The sequence below is a fragment of the Stigmatopora argus genome, chromosome 20 (assembly GCF_051989625.1).
Source record: "Stigmatopora argus isolate UIUO_Sarg chromosome 20, RoL_Sarg_1.0, whole genome shotgun sequence".
NCBI lineage: Eukaryota > Metazoa > Chordata > Actinopteri > Syngnathiformes > Syngnathidae > Stigmatopora > Stigmatopora argus.
In genome coordinates this window covers 5713788-5733333 of record NC_135406.1, presented here as the reverse complement: position 1 = coordinate 5733333, position 19546 = coordinate 5713788, and the positions used below count along the sequence as shown (strand labels likewise).

The window sequence follows — 19546 nt, the reverse complement described above, 5'->3', positions numbered from 1 at the left end:
AGTGATCCTCTGTCACCGTCTCACAAAACAGCCACTATCCTCTTTGCTCTCTTTCTCCTCAGCCCCTCCCCCTTTTCATTTTGAAGGCTATTTCCGTGCCGCTTTCATCTCGCGCTGTGTACATTCTCACTTTTGTCCGAGGGTTTTGTCAGGCTAGAAAAAAAATAGCTAGCTGAGATTGACTCAAATGGATTGATATTGCTCTGCGCGCTCATGTTTCATCTTATTCATGCCGTTGTTCTAAAAAAAACAACCCAAAAATATGAAGTATCACCGTATTACCTGGACTATAAGTCGCACTTTTTCATACTTTGGCTTGTTTCTGCAAAAAAAAAATTTTTTTTTGGTTTGTTTTGACACTTTTGTATTGTCCATCTGGATTATTTTGTTGCTTTGTCACCATTAAAAAAAACTCAGAAGAAAATATTTTTCCACTTTATTCCGATCTGAAAATGTGAAAAAAATACTCTCTGCGACAAACAAAAAAATATTATAAAATCAACCTATACTGACATGAAATATTTCCTCTTTTCATTCATTAATTTTACCATTAAAAAAATACAATTATTGATTTAAAAGGGGGAAAATCAGGAAATGTAATATACATCTATACTCTTCATTTTAATTTGATCCTAAAACAGAAAGTCTTTTAGATTTAGTTTTTTTTTATATAAATGGATTAAAACAAGGGTGTCAAACTCGGGTTGGTTTGCGAGCCACATTAACATCAACTCGATTTTATGTGGGCCGGACCATTTTAGATATAATATTTAGATTTTTTTCTGTTATTATAAGATTATAAGAACTGGATGAAAAGCCCTAAATATCCATTTTTTTATAGATATAAAACTGTGGTCGGTTTGATTGACCTTCACAAAATGGATTTCACGGATGACCTTTTTGGCGTTTATGAAGGATCAATCGCTGCTGATTAAAGATATCGGCTCGTTTGATGGAACAATTGAAGATACTCATTAGCCATTATTTAGGCAAATGTCAAAGTACAACCGACAAACATTTCATTGGATGCTGACGTTATGCCGTCTATCTCCGTGTCCACCCGCAGGTTTTCTCAGCACCGGCGACCAATCGGCCAAGGGCAACTACGGCCTCCTGGACCAGATTCAGGCGCTTCGCTGGCTCAATGAGAACATCGGCCATTTTGGCGGAGACCCGGAGAGGATTACCGTCTTTGGATCGGGCGCCGGGGCGTCCTGCGTTAACCTCCTGATTCTCTCGCACCACTCGGAGGGTAAATTCATAAAACTGGCCAAATGATTGAGGATTGGACGCCGCGTTTGTTGAAATTGATGCAGTCAAGTGATTCCTAAGTGTGCATCTGTTGATGGTCTGTAGCTCTGTTTTGATTCGACCAAAAACGCAACTGCTATCTAACCTCGGGCTGCCCGTTAGCGACTACACTCATGCACGCCCAGAGGGATTGTGGGTTATCGCCAGAGGCTGGTGGAGCATTTGGATTCGTCTAGAGCCGGAATCGGAGGAGTCAATGACCTGTAGAGAAATGTTTGTTGTGTTGCTTTTCATGCTAATATACTCCCCCAAAAACTCCAAACAAACTTACAAGTAAGGCTAGAGCTGTCGATTATTAAAGTAATCAATTAACCTACTGATTAATAAGTCAATTTAACTTAAATAAACTTCGATTACTGTATTGACTCACATATAAGCCGCTTTTGTCTGTAAAAAAATGATGCCTGAATCGAGGGTAAGGCTTATATGCGCATAAATGGTCGACATGCACGAAACTGCAAGTTGACAACGCCATAACGCCATGATGTCATGACGCCATGACGTCAAGATGCCATGACATCATGACGCCATGACGTCATTGCGCCATGACAACATAACGTCATGACGCCATGAGGTCATGACGCTATGACGGCATGACGTCATGACGCCATGACGGCATGACGTCAAGACGCCATGACGTCATTGCGCCATGACAACATAACGTCATGACGCCATGAGGTCATGACGCTATGACGGCATGACGTTATGACGCCATAACGTCATGACGCCATAACGTCATGACGCTATGACGTCATGACGCAAGACAATGAGGCCAATACGCTCATTTCTTTCAAAATAGAGAAAAAATAAACAGATAAAACGCGAAACTAAATCTATTTTCTCATCTATGACTGAAATTCTAATTCACTTATGGCCGTCACTGCTCGCTCGGGGTGCCGCCATCTTACCTAGGACGCTGCCGTCTTACCTAGTTTAACGTGCTCTGACTGACCAGACGCAAGTAGATTTTTTTTCGTTTTATTTTTTGTTTAAAAGTGACAACAATTGGGTAATATGGACCATTGAAAAAAATGAGATATTTGGACATTAGAAGCAATATGGCTGCCACAACATCTTAAACTTTGGGTAAGAAAATTGTCATTTCTGTCATTAGAAAGCATCAGATTCTCATCGAGATAGACTTATTTCTTTATTCAAATTGAATAATTTGATATGTTTCATTTACTAAGACAGGCTTAACTTTCCCTTATGATATTGACCCTAATAATGTGCTTTTGATTCATACGGTATCTCAGAAATTCCACGTGATGATTTTTTTCTTCAGATTATCCCTTCAAAGTAAAACATTTGTACTCCCTATTAAAACCATGAATGTGGAAGTTAAAACTGTGAATCAGGGGGCGGCTTATACGAAAGAAATTGCAAAATTCAACAATTTTAACACAATTTTAAGAGTGTGTCTAAAATCCGGGGGCGGCTTATATGCGAGTAATTACGGTACTATACACACACACTTAAAAATACGTTTTAATCTTACGTTACACTAAATTTAAAGATGTTAATGTACTCACCGCGGTTTTCGAGTCGGAACTTCCTGATTCTCCATGCCTCAGAACCGAGCGTATCCCAGTTCATTTTTTAAAATATCTCCAATTTGTTGTTGTATCTCAAGGCAAACATTTTCTCAGGATTTTCCTCGTATCTCAAATTTCTCGTATGTCAAGGTATCACTGTATCTCTCAAACCAAAACTCAAATAGGTGCCTATTTAGCATTCTCGATGTAGCCAAGTCGTACATAAGCTACCGTATTTTCACGACTATATGGCGCATCGTATTTTTAGCCGCAGAGTCAGTAACGAGTGCTATTTCTTTATTTTAAACACACAAAGGACGCACCGTTTTTAAGATGCATATATATTATATATGAATATCTAACCGCAATAGCGCTAGCTACCGGAAGCAGCCCTAGACTCTTTTTCCGGGTTCCGGTGCGCAGTTACTGCTGGGATATATAGTTCTTGCACGCTACACCTACATGCTAAAAACACGTTTTTAAAAAGGCAACGGAAGCAAAACTGAGTTCGGTTGTACTTTATTTAGCCATTTTACAACTTACTCACGTCATCATCACCCACAAATCCATCAAAGTCTTCATTTTTTCATATTTTCTGTGTCCGAATTGAACAATTGTCCAAATGAGTCATCGAAAACGCTGAGTTTTATACGTTCATCCAAGCGGCCACAATCCATTCACAAATAGTAGCTAGCTAGTAGCTAGCGTAACTATTCCAGCGCTGCTTTCCATGCTTCGTAAAGCTGTGTTGATGTCGATGTATACAGGCCACAATCCATTCGCAAATAGTAGCTAGCTAGTAGCTAGCTAGTAGCTAGCGTAAGTATTCCAACACTGCTTTCCATGCTTCGTAAAGCTGTGTTGATGTCGATGTATACAGGCCACAATCCATTTGCAAATAGTAGCTAGCTAGTAGCTAGCGTAACTATTCCAGCGCTGCTTTCCATGCTTCGTAAAGCTGTGTTGATGTCAATGTCCAGGCCACAATCCATTCGCAAATAGTAGCTAGCTAGTAGCTAGCTAGTAGCTAGCGTAACTATTCCAACACTGCTCTCCATGCTTCGTCAAGCTGTATTGATGTCGATGTATACAGGCCACAATCCATTGGGTGTATTGACAAAAGAACTACTACATATCCCAGCAGTCACTGCGCAGTACTTTGTCTACGGGAAAATAGTAGAGTCGGTGTACCCTATCAACTGATTCATTTTATTTGATCGTGATAACAATTTTAGTATTGATCCATATATAAAGCGCACTGGATTATAAGGCGCACTGGATAATAAGGCGCACTGGATTATAAGGTGCCCAGTCTATTTTGGAGAAAATTTAAGACTTTTATGTGTGCCTTATAGTTGTGAAAATACAGTATATCTGCTAGCGGTAGGCTCTTGGGCATGGTAGTTCAATAAATCAGACTAATTAAAACACTTTGAAAACAAACCATTTGGATGCCATGGTCATGAAAATCTTCAAGGAAGCTAAATTGAATTTAACGTTTTTTTTTTCCGGATCAGACTACTGAATCGATTAATTGTTGCTGCACTAATTACAAGTCTCCACTGCACTTAGTTTACGAGACTGCTTAATCGCTGGAACAGAATGGACTACAAAACTCATTTATGATGTTGATTCATTTTAAACACCCGCTTCCTCCGTAGAGCAATGCTAACATGTATTAACCATTGTCTATTTTTGCCGATCCTACCCCTAACCCTTTCAAAAAACACCCCCAAATGTGTTCTTCATTGCCATCACGTCATCGCCGCCATCGTCCACATCTCCATCACCAGCATGAGTTCCTTTCGATGCTAAGTTTCTGTTAACCCACAGTTTACTCCACCACAGTAACAGGTAAGGAGTCCATCTCCGTCGAAACGCTAACTGTGAATCCGTAGACAATTAATGAGATTTATGTATATCATTTTCGTTAAAAAAAAAAAATCCGGGCCGGATTGGACCCCTGAGCGGACCACTTCCAGCCCGCAGGCTGCATGTTTGACACCACACACTATTTTCTCACACATATGCTTTATTTGTCACTCCAAAAAAAGGTACGGTACGGCTTATATGCGCACAAATTAGACTTGACATGCACAAAACTGCATAACGCAAAACAATGCGGACAATACGGTCATTTATTTTGAAAAGATAAACAGATAAAATGCTAAACAACATTTATTTTGATGTCTATGAATGACATTTCAGAAAAATAATAATCTATATCTTGCACAAAACATGAAAAAACTCACTTGTGCCTGCTATTGTTCGCTCAGGGCGCCGCCATCTTACCTCGGGATGACAAACAAGACCGCCACGGTCACACTTCCTGTTTGTACTGGTCACCTGACTTCCTTTTTGAATTTGTCTACGTGCAGGCAACACACTTTCGGAACGTACAATCCAGCAGACGATCTTTTCGATTCATACGCGATGATTTTTCTTAAGATTTTCCCTTCAAAATAACAAACATGTTCTCCCTATTAAAAATAGGTGAAAATTATGAATCATGGGCCGGCTTATACAAGAGAAATCGTAAAATTCAACAATTTTAAGGGTACGGCTTATACGCGGAGGCGGCTAATATGCGAAAAAATACAGTATATAAAATAATTTCAGGTACAACACTTTTATGTTAGTCAAATTATAATCAGATGACAGCAGTTAACTGCTGCCAACTAGTGGATGGGAGTGGAATTGCAGCCACATATTTTTTTATTTCCACCAAAGCACAACTGCACAGATCAATTTTGTTACGAAAATCGTGTAAGGCAAGGGTGTCAGATTTCATGTGGGCCGGATCATTTTAGATATAATATTTAGATATATGTTTTTATAAATGGATTAAAAACCCTGAATATTCAGTTTTTTATAGATATAAAACAATTTTTATTTTCGCTTTTTTAAATATATTTTTAGATTTTACCAAATGATTTTTGAACTAAAAACACAGAAAAAATGGATTAAAAAATTACAATTATTGATTTAAAAGGGAGAAAATCAGGAAATTTAATTTACATCTATACTCTTCATTTTAATTTGATCCTAAAACAGAAAGTCTTTTAGATTTAGATTTTTTTTTTGATAAATTGATTAAAACAAGGGTGTCAAACTCGGGTTGGTTCGCGGGCCGCATTAACATCAACTTGATTTCAGTGGGCCGGACCATTTTAGATATAATATTTAGATTTTTTTCTTTTATTATAAGATTATAAGAACTGGATGAAAAGCCCTAAATATTCAGTTTTTTTATAGATATAAAACTGTTTATTTGAACTTTTTTTCTTAGTAAGGGAAAACATCTAATAATCATTTGTTTTTCATTTCAAATGGAAACAATTTTAAAAAAATATATTCAATATAAAAGTGAACATATTTTTATTTATTTTTAGATATTACAAAATGCTTTTTGACCTAAAAACACCACAAAAAAATGGATCAAAAAATTGCAATTATTGATTTGAAAGGGGGAAATCAGGAAATTTAGATATAATATTTAGATTTTTTTTATTATAAATGGATTAAAAGAACTGGATTAAAAGCCCTGAATATTCAGTTTTTTATAGATGTAAAACAATGTTTATTTTAGCTTTTTTATATATATATATATTTTTAGATTTTACAAAATGATTTTTGAACTAAAAACACGTAAAAAAATGATTAAAAAATTACAATTATTCATTTAAATGGGGCAAAATCAGGAAATGTAATATACATATATACTCTTCATTTTAATTTGATCCTAAAACAGAAAGTCGGCACTCATGATTTACTTTCCCGGGCCAAACAAAATGATGCGGTGGGCCAGATTTGGCCCCCGGGCCGCCACTTTGACAAGTGTGCTGTAAGGTAATATTGCAATATATTTTCGAATGGATTTTTTTTAAACCAGCTAAAATTTGTCGTGGTTAAACGATTGCAGGCAAATCCAAGGAAAGTGTTTTCCCGAAAATCTCTCATCTCAGAGTCATGGTTCTATCTCAGCTCCCGGTAATTGATTTCTTAGGGAAAAGGGGGGCGTCTACAGCTGGGCTTAATAATTTAGCGGGTATTTCTGAGACGCGGCGAGGTGGCAAGACGAAGACGCCAAAGCAAACGTGAGCCAAAACCAACCACGCAGGCGGCCCCCCCTAACGAGCCACTTGGGCAGTCGTAGCGACAGAACCGGAGCAAGACCACCGCGCTTTGACAGTTGATTCCGAATCCCCTCGTTAGCATCCTTGTGTGTGATGCGCCATCTGCCAAATTTGCAGAGGATTTAAAACAAATGCGACGAGACGGACGATTCTACTCAGCGTGTTAGCGACGTCGTTAACTTTGACGTTGTCTTTCCACTCCCCAGGTCTTTTCCACAGGGCAATTGCCCAAAGTGGAACCGCCATCTCCAGCTGGTCCGTCAACTACCAGCCCCTCAAATACACTAAGATCCTGGCTCGAAAGGTGGGCTGCACCTACAGTGAGACGGCAGATCTGGTGGACTGTCTGAGGCGCAAGAACTTCAGGGAACTGGTGGACCAGGACATCCAGCCGGCTCGCTACCACATCGCATTCGGACCCGTCGTGGACGGAGACGTGGTCCCCGACGATCCCGAGATCCTCATGCAGCAGGTAGTCGGTTCACTTGGATCTAATCTCATTCATTTTCTGTAAAGCTTATCCTCACAAGGGTGGTGCTGGAGCCAATCCCAGTCAACTACGGGGCACCCTGAATTGGTGGCAAGAGAATAACTAGGGGCAATTTAGAGTGTTCAATCAGGTAGCCTAGCAAGCATGTTTCTGGGATTGGTAGTAGTCAACGTAGATAAGTGGTCGGCGTAGATAAGTGGTCGGTGTAGATAAGTGGTCGGTGTAGATAAGTGGTCGGCGTAGATAAGTGGGCAAAGTAGAAAAGTGGTTGTCGTAGATAAGTGGTCAGCGTAGGTAAGTGGTCGACGTAGATAAGTGGTCAGCGTAGATAAGTGGTTGACTTAGATACGTGGTTGACATAGACAAGTGGTTGACATAGATAAGTGGTCGACGTAGATAAGTGGTCGACGTAGATAAGTGGGCGATGTAGATAAGTGGTCAGCGTAGATAAGTGGTCAGCGTAGATAAGTGGTCAGCGTAGATAAGTGGTCATCGTAGATAAATGGTCAGCATAGATAAGTGGTTGACGTAGATAAGTGGTCAACGTAGATAAGTGGTCGACATAGATAAGTGGTCGACGTACATAAGTGGTTGACATACATAAGTGGTAGACGTAGATAAGTGTTCAGCTTAGATAAGTGGGCGACGTAGATAAGTGGTCGACCTAGATTAGTGGGCGACGTACATAAGTGGTCAGTGTAGATAAGTGGGCGACGTACATAAGTGGTCAGTGTAGATAAGTGGGCTATGTAGATAAGTGGTCGGCGTACATAAGTGGTCGACGTAGATAAGTGGTCGACGTAGATAAGTGGTCGACGTAGATAAGTGTGCGACGTAGATAAGTGGTCGACGTAGATAAAAGGTCGATGTAGATAAAAGGTCGACGTAGATAAGTGGTCAGCGTAGATAAGTGTGCGACGTAGATAAGTGGGCGACGTAGATAAGTGGTCAGCTTAGATAAGTGGGCGATGTAAATAAGTGGGTGACGTACATAAGCAGTCAGCGTAGATAAGTGGGCTACGTAGATAAGTGGTCAGCGTAGATAAGTGGTCAGCGTAGATAAGTGTGCGACCTAGATAAGTGGTCGACGTAGATAAGTGGATGGCGTACATAAGTGTTCAGCGTAGATAAGTGGGTGACGTAGATAAGTGGTCGACCTAGATTAGTGGTCGACGTAGATAGGTGGGCGACGTACATAAGTGTTCAGCGTAGATAAGTGGGTGACGTAGATAAGTGTGCGACGTAGATAAGTGGGCGACGTACATAAGTGGTCAGCGTAGATAAGTGTGCGACGTAGATAAGTGTGCGACGTAGATAAGTGGGTAGCGTAGATAAGTGGTCGACATAGATAAGTGGTCGATGTAGATAAGTGGTCGACGTAGATAAGTGGGCAACGTAGATTAGTGGTCAACATGAATAAGTTGTCACATAAATTCGTAGTTGGATACCAAAGTGACTAAAATGGTTAGCACCCTATGGAGTTTTAGTGCAATTACAGTAATACCTTGAGATACGAGCTTAATGTGTTTTGGGACCCGAGCTTGTGTGTCAATTCGCTCATATCTCAAATCAATTTTCCCCATATAAAATAACTAAATACAAATGAATCCGTTCCCTCCCTCCGATAAAAGACCTAAAACCGGATATTACAATGGAAACATATGTTTTTAATTGTTGTAATTCACAACCTACTCACAAAGTAACAAATACCTATCTAGTGGTTATGATCTTCAACATTAAAATTTGACATTATTCAGTACAGAAGGAAATGATACTCGGCCACCTGGTGTCCGCGTCGTTAACTCATATCTCCAATTTCTTGTATGCTGACTACTGTACTTGTTTGTTGCGGCCTCTAGGGGGAGTTCCTCAACTACGACATGTTAATCGGTGTCAATCAAGGAGAGGGGATGAAATTTGTTGACGACAGCGAAGACAATGAAGGCATCTCGGCTGCAGCGTTCGATTACACCATCTCTAACTTTGTCGATAACCTCTATGGATACCCCGAGGGTAAGAAAAAAAATTAAATTAATTTGGGGTGAGGGAAAACTGGTATTCAAAGAAAAAGTCTGTCAGGAGGATTATTTTTCAACATGGGGGTTCTTTGCGCCCGACTGCCAACACAGTGGCACTGCCAAACAAACAAACACATTTGGATGATTCAGTTTCACTGCCTGTCACGCCTTTAGAGACCTTTTCTACCTTGGGCTTTGGAATTTTTCATCCCGCCAGTCAAGGTATCAATCAACAGATCATAAACATCCCCTTTAAAAAAAACACCAGCTCGAAACGGAGTGTGTTGAACTGATTTTGGATCATTTTAAATTGATTTTAAAGGGACTTTTGAGGATGTTTTTTTGTTCGTGTGTCGATTCCCGCTGATTTCTGGGTTACTTCCTGTTGGTTTTGGGGGTATTTTATGTTTCCTTTTTAATAGATTAGTCAGGAAATTATTCTTAAATATTCAATTCACTAATAGCAATGAGCAGGAAAAACGAGCTCTTCAATCTTTTGGTTATAAATTGAAATGAAACTGGTATTGAACGCTCTGGTCTCAGTACCATTGACGGAGCTAAATGTCTAATTCATTTTGAAGGGGTGATTAAATGTTTGTTCGCGCCCTATCAAGTCAAAATGAATTGGATCTCTAGTCAACATTAACATTCTTTTTGAGAAAAGTAGCAGTAGTAGTAGCAGCAGCAGCAGCAGCAGTAGTAGTAGCAGTAGCAGTAGCAGCAGCAGTAGTAGTAGTAGTAGTAGTAGTAGCAGTAGCAGTAATAGTAGAAGCAGCAGTAGTAGCAGTAGCAGCTGTATTGGCAGGAGCAGTAGTAGTAGTATTAGCAGCAGTAGTAGTAGTATTAGCAGCAGTAGTAGTAGTAGTATTAGCAGCAGCAGCAGCAGTAGTAGTAATAGCAGCAGCAGTAGCCGTAGCAGTAAAAGTAGAAGCAGCAGTAGTAGTAGTAGCAGCTGTATTAGCAGCAGTAATAGTAGTAGTAATAGCAGCAGCAGTAGCCGTAGCAGTAAAAGTAGAAGCAGCAGTAGTAGTAGTAGCAGCTGTATTAGCAGCAGTAATAGCAGTATTAGCAGTAGTAGTAGTAGTAGTAGTAGTATTAGCAGCAGTAGTAGTAGCAGCTGTATTAGCAGCAGTAATAGCAGTATTAGCAGTAGTAGTAGTAGTAGTAGTAGTATTAGCAGCAGTAGTAGTAGCCATAGCAGTAAAAGTAGAAGCAGCAGTAGTAGTAGTAGCAGCTGTATTAGCAGCAGTAGTAGTATTAGCAGTAGTAGTATTAGCAGCAGTAGTAGTAGTAGCAGCTGTATTAGCAGCAGTAGTAGTAGTATTAGCAGTAGTAGTATTAGCAGCAGTAGTAGTAGTAGTATTAGCAGCAGCAGCAGTAGTATTAGCAGCATTAGTAGTAGTAGTATTAGCAGCAGCAGTAGTAGTATTAGCAGCAGTAGTAATATTAGCAGCAGCAGCAGTAGTAGTAGTAAAAGCAGTAGTAGTAGTAAAAGCAGTAGTAGTAGTAAAAGCAGTAGTAGTAGTAAAAGCAGTAGTAGTAAAAGCAGTAGTAGTAGTAAAAGCAGTAGTAGTAGTAAAAGCAGTAGTAGTAGTAAAAGCAGTAGTAGTAGTAAAAGCAGTAGTAGTAGTAAAAGCAGTAGTAGTAGTAAAAGCAGTAGGAGTAGTAGTAAAAGCAGTAGTAGTAGTAGTAGTAGTAGGAAAAGCAGTAGTAGTAGTAGTAAAAGCAGTAGTAGTAGTAAAAACAGTAGTAGTAGTAAAAGCAGTAGTAGTAGGAAAAGCAGTAGTAGTAGTAAAAGCAGTAGTAGTACTAATAGTAGTAAAAGCAGTAGTAGTACTAATAGTAGTAAAAGCAGTAGTAGGAGTTTTGTAGGTTGTTTTATAGATCCACTAGATGGAGCTCTTGTAGTGGTGGTTAGAATTTGTTTTATAGTACATCAACTAGATGGAGCTGGCCTAAAGAGAATATTATACAATGATTAAACAAGATTTATTCAAATATAAGAGTCAATGCCAGGTTTTGGGGTAATTGAATGTTTTAGTTGCACCTCTTAGTGCGGAAAATACGGTAGTCTTACTCTTCTTTTAAATCTTCTTAATAGTAAATATTGTCTAATATTTGGAATGAAATGTCTTTTTCTTGTCCTCCAGGAAAAGACATCCTAAGGGAGACCATCAAATTCATGTACACAGATTGGGCAGACCGGGACAACGGCGACATGCGGCGCAAGACGTTGCTTGCTCTTTTTACAGACCACCAGTGGGTGGCGCCGGCAGTCGCCACCGCCAAACTCCATGCCGAATTCCAGTCGCCTGTTTACTTTTACACCTTCTACCACCACTGCCAGACGGAGACGCGACCCGAGTGGGCTGACGCGGCGCATGGGGACGAAATACCGTACGTTTTCGGGGTCCCCATGATCGGGGCCACCGACCTGTTCCCGTGTAATTTCTCCAAAAATGATGTGATGCTCAGCGCGGTTGTCATGACCTACTGGACCAACTTTGCTAAAACTGGGTAAGCATACAAAAACGTTTTCTATTCGGAAGCTAACGTTAGCCCATGCACATAAATGCACATTAAACAGCTTCAAATTATGAATTCAAAACTACCAGGTATTCAATAAAACTTGCAATATCAGTCAAGGATGAATAACAATAATTTTAATTAATTTAAATAAAGACAGACGGAAAGAAAAACTAAAACAGCATAAAAAAATAACATGGAGAGACAGCCAATGGGAGGCCAGCAGAGTGTAAGGAGATTCTCAAGCAGGACGCAATGCTGCCGCGACAATTTCAAAATAAAATAATAAATATTGGAAGTCATTTGCATACATAATTTTGTATGTAGAAGCATTGGTGAGTAGAGGTACCACTCTATTGACAAACCAGTATTACCATATTTTCTCGCATATAAGCCTTATTATCTATTTTAACAGTCTGGCTTATACACGGGGCGGCTTATATGTGAGTAAAGACAGTAATTTGACTAAGATTTGTGAATCAGGGGCGGCTTATATGCAAGAAATTGCAAAAATCAACGATTTTAAAGCCATTTTAACGGTCTGGCTTATACACGGGGCGGCTTATATGCGAGTAAAGACAATAGTTTGAGTAAGATTTGGGAATCAGGGGCGGCTTATATGCAAAAAATTGCAAAATTCAAAGATTTTAAGGCAATTTTATCAGTCTGGCTTATACATGGGGCGGCTTATATGCGAGTAAAGACAATAGTTTGAGCAAGATTTGTGAATCAGGGGCGGCTTATACGCAAGAAATTGCAAAATTCAACAATTTTAAGGCAATTTTAACGGTCTAGCTTATACGCGGGGCGGCTTATATGCGAGTAAAGTCAATAGTTTGAGTAAGATTTTTGAATCAGGGGCGGCTTATACGCAAGATATTGCAAAATTCAATGATTTTAAGGCCATTTTAATGGTCTGTCTTAAACACGGGACGGCTTATATGCGAGTAAAGACAGTAGTTTGAGTAAGATTTGGGAATCAGGGGCGGCTTATATGAAAGAAATTGCAAAATTCAACAATTTTAAGGCAATTTTAACCGTCTGGCTTATACACGGGGCGGCTTATATGCGAGTAAAGACAATAGTTTGAGCAAGATTTGTGAATCAGGGGCGGCTTGTACTAAAGAAATTGCAAAACAACAATTTTAAGGCCATTTTAACAGTCTGGCTTATACACGGGGCGGCTTATATGCGAGTAAAGACAGTTGTTTGAGTAAGATTTGTGAATCAGGGGCGGCTTATACACGAGATATTGCAAAATTCAACGTTTTTAAGGCAATTTTAAGTCTGGTTTATACATGGGCCGGCTTATATGCGAGTAAAGACAGTAGTTTGAGTAAGATTTGTGAATCAGGGGCGGCTTATACGCGAGAAATTGCAAAATTCAACAATTTTAAGGCAATTTTAACAGTCTGGCTTATACACGGGACGCCTTATTTGCGAGTAAAGACAATAGTTTGAGTAAGATTTGTGAATCGGGGCAGCTTATACGCGAGAAATTGCAAAATTCAACGATTTTAAGGCAATTTTAAGTCTGGCTTATACATGGGGCGGCTTATATGCATGTAAATACATTAGTTTGACCCACTGTTTTTCCGGTAGGGATCCCAACTTGCCAGTCCCCCAAGACACGAAATTCATTCACACCAAGCCCAACCGATTTGAAGAAGTCATCTGGACCAAGTTCAACTCCAAGGACAAGCAGTACCTCCACATAGGCTTGAAACCTCGCGTCAGGGACAACTACCGTGCTAACAAAGTAGCCTTCTGGCTGGAGTTAGTTCCCCACCTCCACAACATCCACGACGAGTTCTTTTCAACCACCACTCGCTCACCCCCCGGCCCCGGCCCGGGCCCGGGTACCCCCAGAACCAGAACTACAGGTTCCCGCACCACCCACCGCCCTTACCCGACCTTTTCCTACGACCCCGAACCTGACGGCTCGGAGCGCCCGCCTCGCGTCCTCTTCCCGGGCGACACCCGCGACTACTCCACGGAGTTGAGCGTGACGGTGGCGGTGGGAGCCTCCCTCCTCTTCCTCAACATCCTGGCCTTCGCCGCCCTCTACTACAAACGCGACAAGCGCCACGAGATGCGACGTCACCGTCTCTCCCCCCAACGGGGTGGTCCCGCCAACGACCTGGCTCACAGTCAGGAGGAGGAGATCATGTCCCTGCAGATGAAGCACTCCGAGCACGATTCCCACCACGACATGGAACCGTTGCGGCCCCACGACATCCTGCGGCCCGCCTGTCCGCCGGACTACACGCTGGCGCTGCGCCGGGCGCCGGATGACGTGCCCCTGATGACCCCCAACACCATCACCATGATCCCCAGCACCATCACGAGCATGCAGCCCCTCCATGCCTTTAACACCTTTCCCGCCACGGGCCACAACAACACTTTGCCCCACCCCCACTCCACCACTCGAGTATAGTAGTGGAACCCCCAAGAACCGCCATAGGCTGGCTGTGCTCCTAAAAAAAACCTTCCAGGAGGAACCTCTGGATGGTGTAGTGACTCTCCACCGCCTCCAGGTTGCGCCACTCAGCGCCATCGTGTGTGTGGAGTCAGAACTTCGGGAGAAATAACTATTTTCCAGGAAAAAAATAATATCAGGATGTTTTTCCAAGCGTGACCGGACGTTTCGCCGACGGACGTTTCGCCGACAGACGTTTCGCCGACGGACGTTTGGCCGAACGGACGTTTCGCCGAAATGGGATTCGCGCGCTACCCCGCCCCCGGATCGTGTGTGTATATGTTTTTCAACCTCGGCACAAAAAACAACACAATGAGAAACATCCCCACTTTTAATTGTTTAATAAAATTATAAATTAAACAGTTTAATTTTTCGGCGAAACGTCCGTTCGGCGAAACGTCCATTCGGCGAAACGTCCGTTCGGCGAAACGTCCGTTCGGCGAAACGTCCGTTCGGCGAAACGTCCGTTCGGCGAAACGTCCGTTCGGCGAAACGTCCGTTCGGCGAAACATCCGTTCGGCGAAACATCCGTTCGGCGAACTGTCCGTCGGCGAAATGTCCGTCGGCGAAACGTGTTTCGGCGAAACGTCCGAGTACCTTTTCCAAGCAGCCAATCACGGAAAGGACCTGTCGCTTTTTTTCGTAGACGGTGCCACCTTGTTTCACTCCCTGATGTCATTCTCGTTTGAACATCTGTCTCTTAAAACTACGAAAAAAATACCGCAACTTTCGGGCTAAAAGTCGTACCCGAGTATAAGACGAAACAACACACAATGACGAGAAAAAAAGTATTAGTGGTCGAAAGACATTTTTATTCATTCATCTTCCTTCCTGATTATCCTCACACGGCTCGCGGGGGGTGCTGGAGCCTATCCCGGCGAGCTACGGGTAGCCAGCCAATCATAGGAGCATTTTTTTCATTTTTTTTTTAAAGATAACTATAGCCAAAATAAAACAAGTTGTCGTGGTCAGAGAGACAAAAATACATATACACGTCGCAGCTGAGTAGCCAGCCTAACGATGAAAAAAAAAGTGCGACTTATAGTCCGGAATATACGGTATACATCATGCTTCCGTCCAACCAGCATTTTCGGTGCCAAGTTAGTGTTTGCGATCCCGCGAAGGGCAAAAACGGAGTATTTATTGTCCGCTAACAAATGTGTTCTCATGACAAAAGTGCCAAAACTGGCCCTTGATTGTGCTTTTGTTTCGATTCACGGCTTGTCTCGTTTGTTTCGTTGTTGTTTTTGTAATTGCATTTTGCTTTGTTGACGATATAGATATAGAGAAAGTATAATTCTATATAAAAAATATATATAGTTGTATATGTGTACAAAGGAGAAAGTCTATCATTGGGTCTTTTACAAGAGGGGGATCTATGCATGAATTCTTTTCAAAGGCTCACAAGGGAGAGGCGGCCATTTTGTCCCTAGATTTCCTCACCCCAAAAACGGACAGTAAACGTTACGGTCATGGCGGTCACCTTTCACGCGGGTATTCCGTCAACTTCACAAAGCTGTGCTTATGACTCATTTTTTTGAAAATCTGGTACACCCATGTTTGCTTCAAGTGGACCTTGAGATACGAGCTTAATACGTTCCGGGACTGAGCTCATATGTCGATTTTCTCGTAACTCAAACGAACGTTTCCCATAGAAATGAACTAAAAACAAATTAATTTGTTCGAACCCTCTGAAAAAAACACCAAAAACAGGATATCGGATTGGAAAAACATTTATTTGTTCTAATTCGCCATCTATTAACAAAGTCACAAATAACTAGTGGTTTAATAGTACTAAAATGTGTTTAATAGTACTAAAATTAGACAGAGATACTTTTTGCACGGCAACGCGCTCGTAACATAACATAAATAAATTTAAATAAATGTGGATTATGATGCAGACACACTCAAAAATAAGTTTAATCTAACCTAACACTAGACTTAATTCTATTTTTTTTTTAAATTTGATACCTTTCTTCTCCCGGGTTGGGTCTATTGGCTCCGCCTCCACCCTGACTTTCAGCTGCAACCTATCGAGGGTTGTTTGCTTTTGTCTTCCCTTCAAAATATTCCCAAAACGATGCACACAAATGTCCTCACAATAGGATAACGCACGACCACTTGCCAACGAGAAGTAGTATATACTCCTCTCGTATTAGCAATCGCTCCGCCATTCGCACTGACTAACGGGAAAAAAAACACTGAAAAAATGCAACAGGAGGGAGTTGTGGGGAGAGAGACAGTGTCCATGATGTTCTTATGAGCACCCTCTCGCTTCCGCTGTCTGCTCGTATATCGAAATTTGTCTTGTATCTCGAGATAATTATTTGCTCGAAATCTTACTCGTATCTCGAATTGCTCGTTTATTTGGACATCTTCAATGAATGAGCTTGTCCCAGTGCTCGTAGAGACATTACACGAGGGAGTTGCGACCAGTCTCGCATCCGCTGTCTGCTCGTATATCAAAATGTGTCTCGTATCTCAAGATAAGTATTTGCTCAAAATGTTACTCGTATCTCAAATTGCTCGTATGTCGGGGCACTCGTATGTCGAGGTACCACTGTACAGTAATACCTTGAGATACGAGCTTAACGCGTTCCGGGGCCGAGCTCGTATGTAAATTTACTCGTATCTCAAATCAATGTTTCCTATAGCATTGGATTGGATAACTTTATTCATCTCGTATTCGGGAAATTTCACTCACAGTAGCAAGAGGGTGAGAATACAGACACAGAAAACCAAATACCCTTTGTAAAAACAGGATATTACAAGGGAAAAACATCTTTTTATTGGTTCAAATTCACCACCTACTCACAAAATAACAATGACCAATCTAGTGGTTATGATATTCAATACTAAAATGTGACATTATTCAGGACAGACGGCGTGGACGAGTGAGAAAGAACCAAAGAGAGACTTGATGGATGCACTCATAACATAACATAAACTTTAAATTGAACTTAAATGAATTGAGATGACAATAAACACACTTAAAAATAAGTTTGAATCTTACGTTACACTCAATTTAAACCTTGCGTATCCCTGTTCGTTTTTTAAAATGATCCAACCAGCCACGACTCGCTTTGAAGGGTGTCTTTTTCAGATGCTTGCTTTGCTTTCAAGTCCTTGTAGAGTCCGCTGGCTTTTTCGTATATTGTCGATTCCAGTAAAAAAAAAATGCAACCTGTGTTTCGGGGGGCAAAGGTCATGGCGGTCATCACCTCTTGACCTCTTGGATGGATATGGTGAGATGACATTTTAAGGCATGGCTAGCTTTGTATCTTCTATGTTTGTCAAGATGAAACATTTGCTATTCCATCTTCTGGAATCCATGCTTTTGTATCCCTGTTTTGGTTGGTGGGGGGGTTCTGGGGGGGGGGGCAAGGATTTCGATTAGCGTAACCACAACACCTGGGCTGTTCTTCTTCTTCTCTATTTTATAAACTGGGGGGTGAGGGGACTGGAAAAACGACACACACACACAATAATGCAAAAGAATCAAGTGTACATTTTGAACTGTAAACATAAGACTGGTAAGATATTTGTAAATATTAAGTTTGTTGATAGGTTTTTTTTTATTTTGGTTTTTGGGGGAGTGAATGAAAGATACTCCAAATTTGTAATGGCCGATGACAACAGGTGCAGTTTGCATGAAAGGGAAGCTTTTGTTTCGTCTTTTCCTGATCCAACAAATGTAGCACAGAGTCACTGTAGCGGAAATGTATCATTAAACAAACTTTATATAATAATATATAAGTTCAAATTCATATATGTGTATGTGTATGTATGTATATGTATGTGTGCTCTTATATATGTATATATGTATTTATATGTATATATGTTTATATATATCTATGTATGTATAAATGTATTTATATGTATATATATATATATGTTTATATATATCTATGTATGTATATATGTACATGGATGCATGTGTATGTATACATTTATGTGAATGTATGTGTAGATATATGCATGTATATATGCATCTATAAATTTATATAAGTCTGTATGTGTATGTATATGTATATATATATATATATATATATATATATATATATATATATATATATGTGTATATATATATATGTATATATGTATATGTATATATGTATATGTATATATGTATATGTATATATATATGTGTATATATATGTGTATATATATGTGTATGTATATATGTATGTATATATGGATATGTATGTATATGGATATGTATGGATATGGATGTATATGTGTATATGTATATGTATATATGTATGTATATGTATATATGTGTATATGTATATGTACATGTATGTATATGTATATATGGATATGTAGGTATATGGGTGTGTATGTATATGGATGTATATGTATATATGTATATGTATGTATGTATATGGATGTATATGTATATATGTATATGTATGTATGTATATGGATGTATATGTATATATGTATATGTATGTATATATGTATATATGTGTATATGTATATGTACATATGTATTTGTATGTATATGTATATATGTATATGTATATATGCATATGTATATATGTATATGTATATATGTATATATGTATATATGTATATGTATGTATATGTATATGTATGTATGTGTATATATATATATATGTATATATGTATATGTATGTATATATACATATACATGTACACATATACATACATATACATATATATGTATATATTTATATGTATATATATGTATGTATATATATGTGTATATGTATATATGTATATATATATAAAATATATTAATATATATTGTCAAGTCAATGATGATGACAAAGCCCATGTCCGATTATTATTATTATATATTTTTTCTGTTATCTTAGTTCTAACAAATGTGTGATTTGCATATTTTAATTATTGGAGAAGGTCATTTCTCAAGTTCCTTAACTATGTGCTTCATTCGTGTCGATTTTCAGTCATCGACAGCCTTGCATTTCTGCGATTAACACCCCACTATAAGCGGTGAATAGACCCCGCCTTTGTGTGGCGAGGCCCTGAATTAGCTCCCTTTACGTGTAACTGTGTGTGTACAT

General features: G+C 39.8%; 1 protein-coding gene across 2 annotated transcripts in view; it reads left to right on the top strand.

Moving 5' to 3' along the window:
• The window catches only part of nlgn2a (neuroligin 2a), an 87172-nt gene extending 72497 nt beyond the window's left edge, over nucleotides 1–14675 (top strand). For both annotated transcript variants that reach the window (XM_077588678.1, XM_077588677.1), the window contains 5 exons: nucleotides 1067–1252; nucleotides 7189–7454; nucleotides 9332–9485; nucleotides 11641–12007; nucleotides 13619–14675. In XM_077588678.1, the coding sequence (XP_077444804.1) occupies nucleotides 1067–1252; nucleotides 7189–7454; nucleotides 9332–9485; nucleotides 11641–12007; nucleotides 13619–14453 (1808 nt within the window). In that variant the 3' untranslated portion in view covers nucleotides 14454–14675. The remainder of the gene's footprint in view (nucleotides 1–1066; nucleotides 1253–7188; nucleotides 7455–9331; nucleotides 9486–11640; nucleotides 12008–13618) is intronic.
• The last annotated feature ends 4871 nt before the right edge of the window (nucleotides 14676–19546 follow it).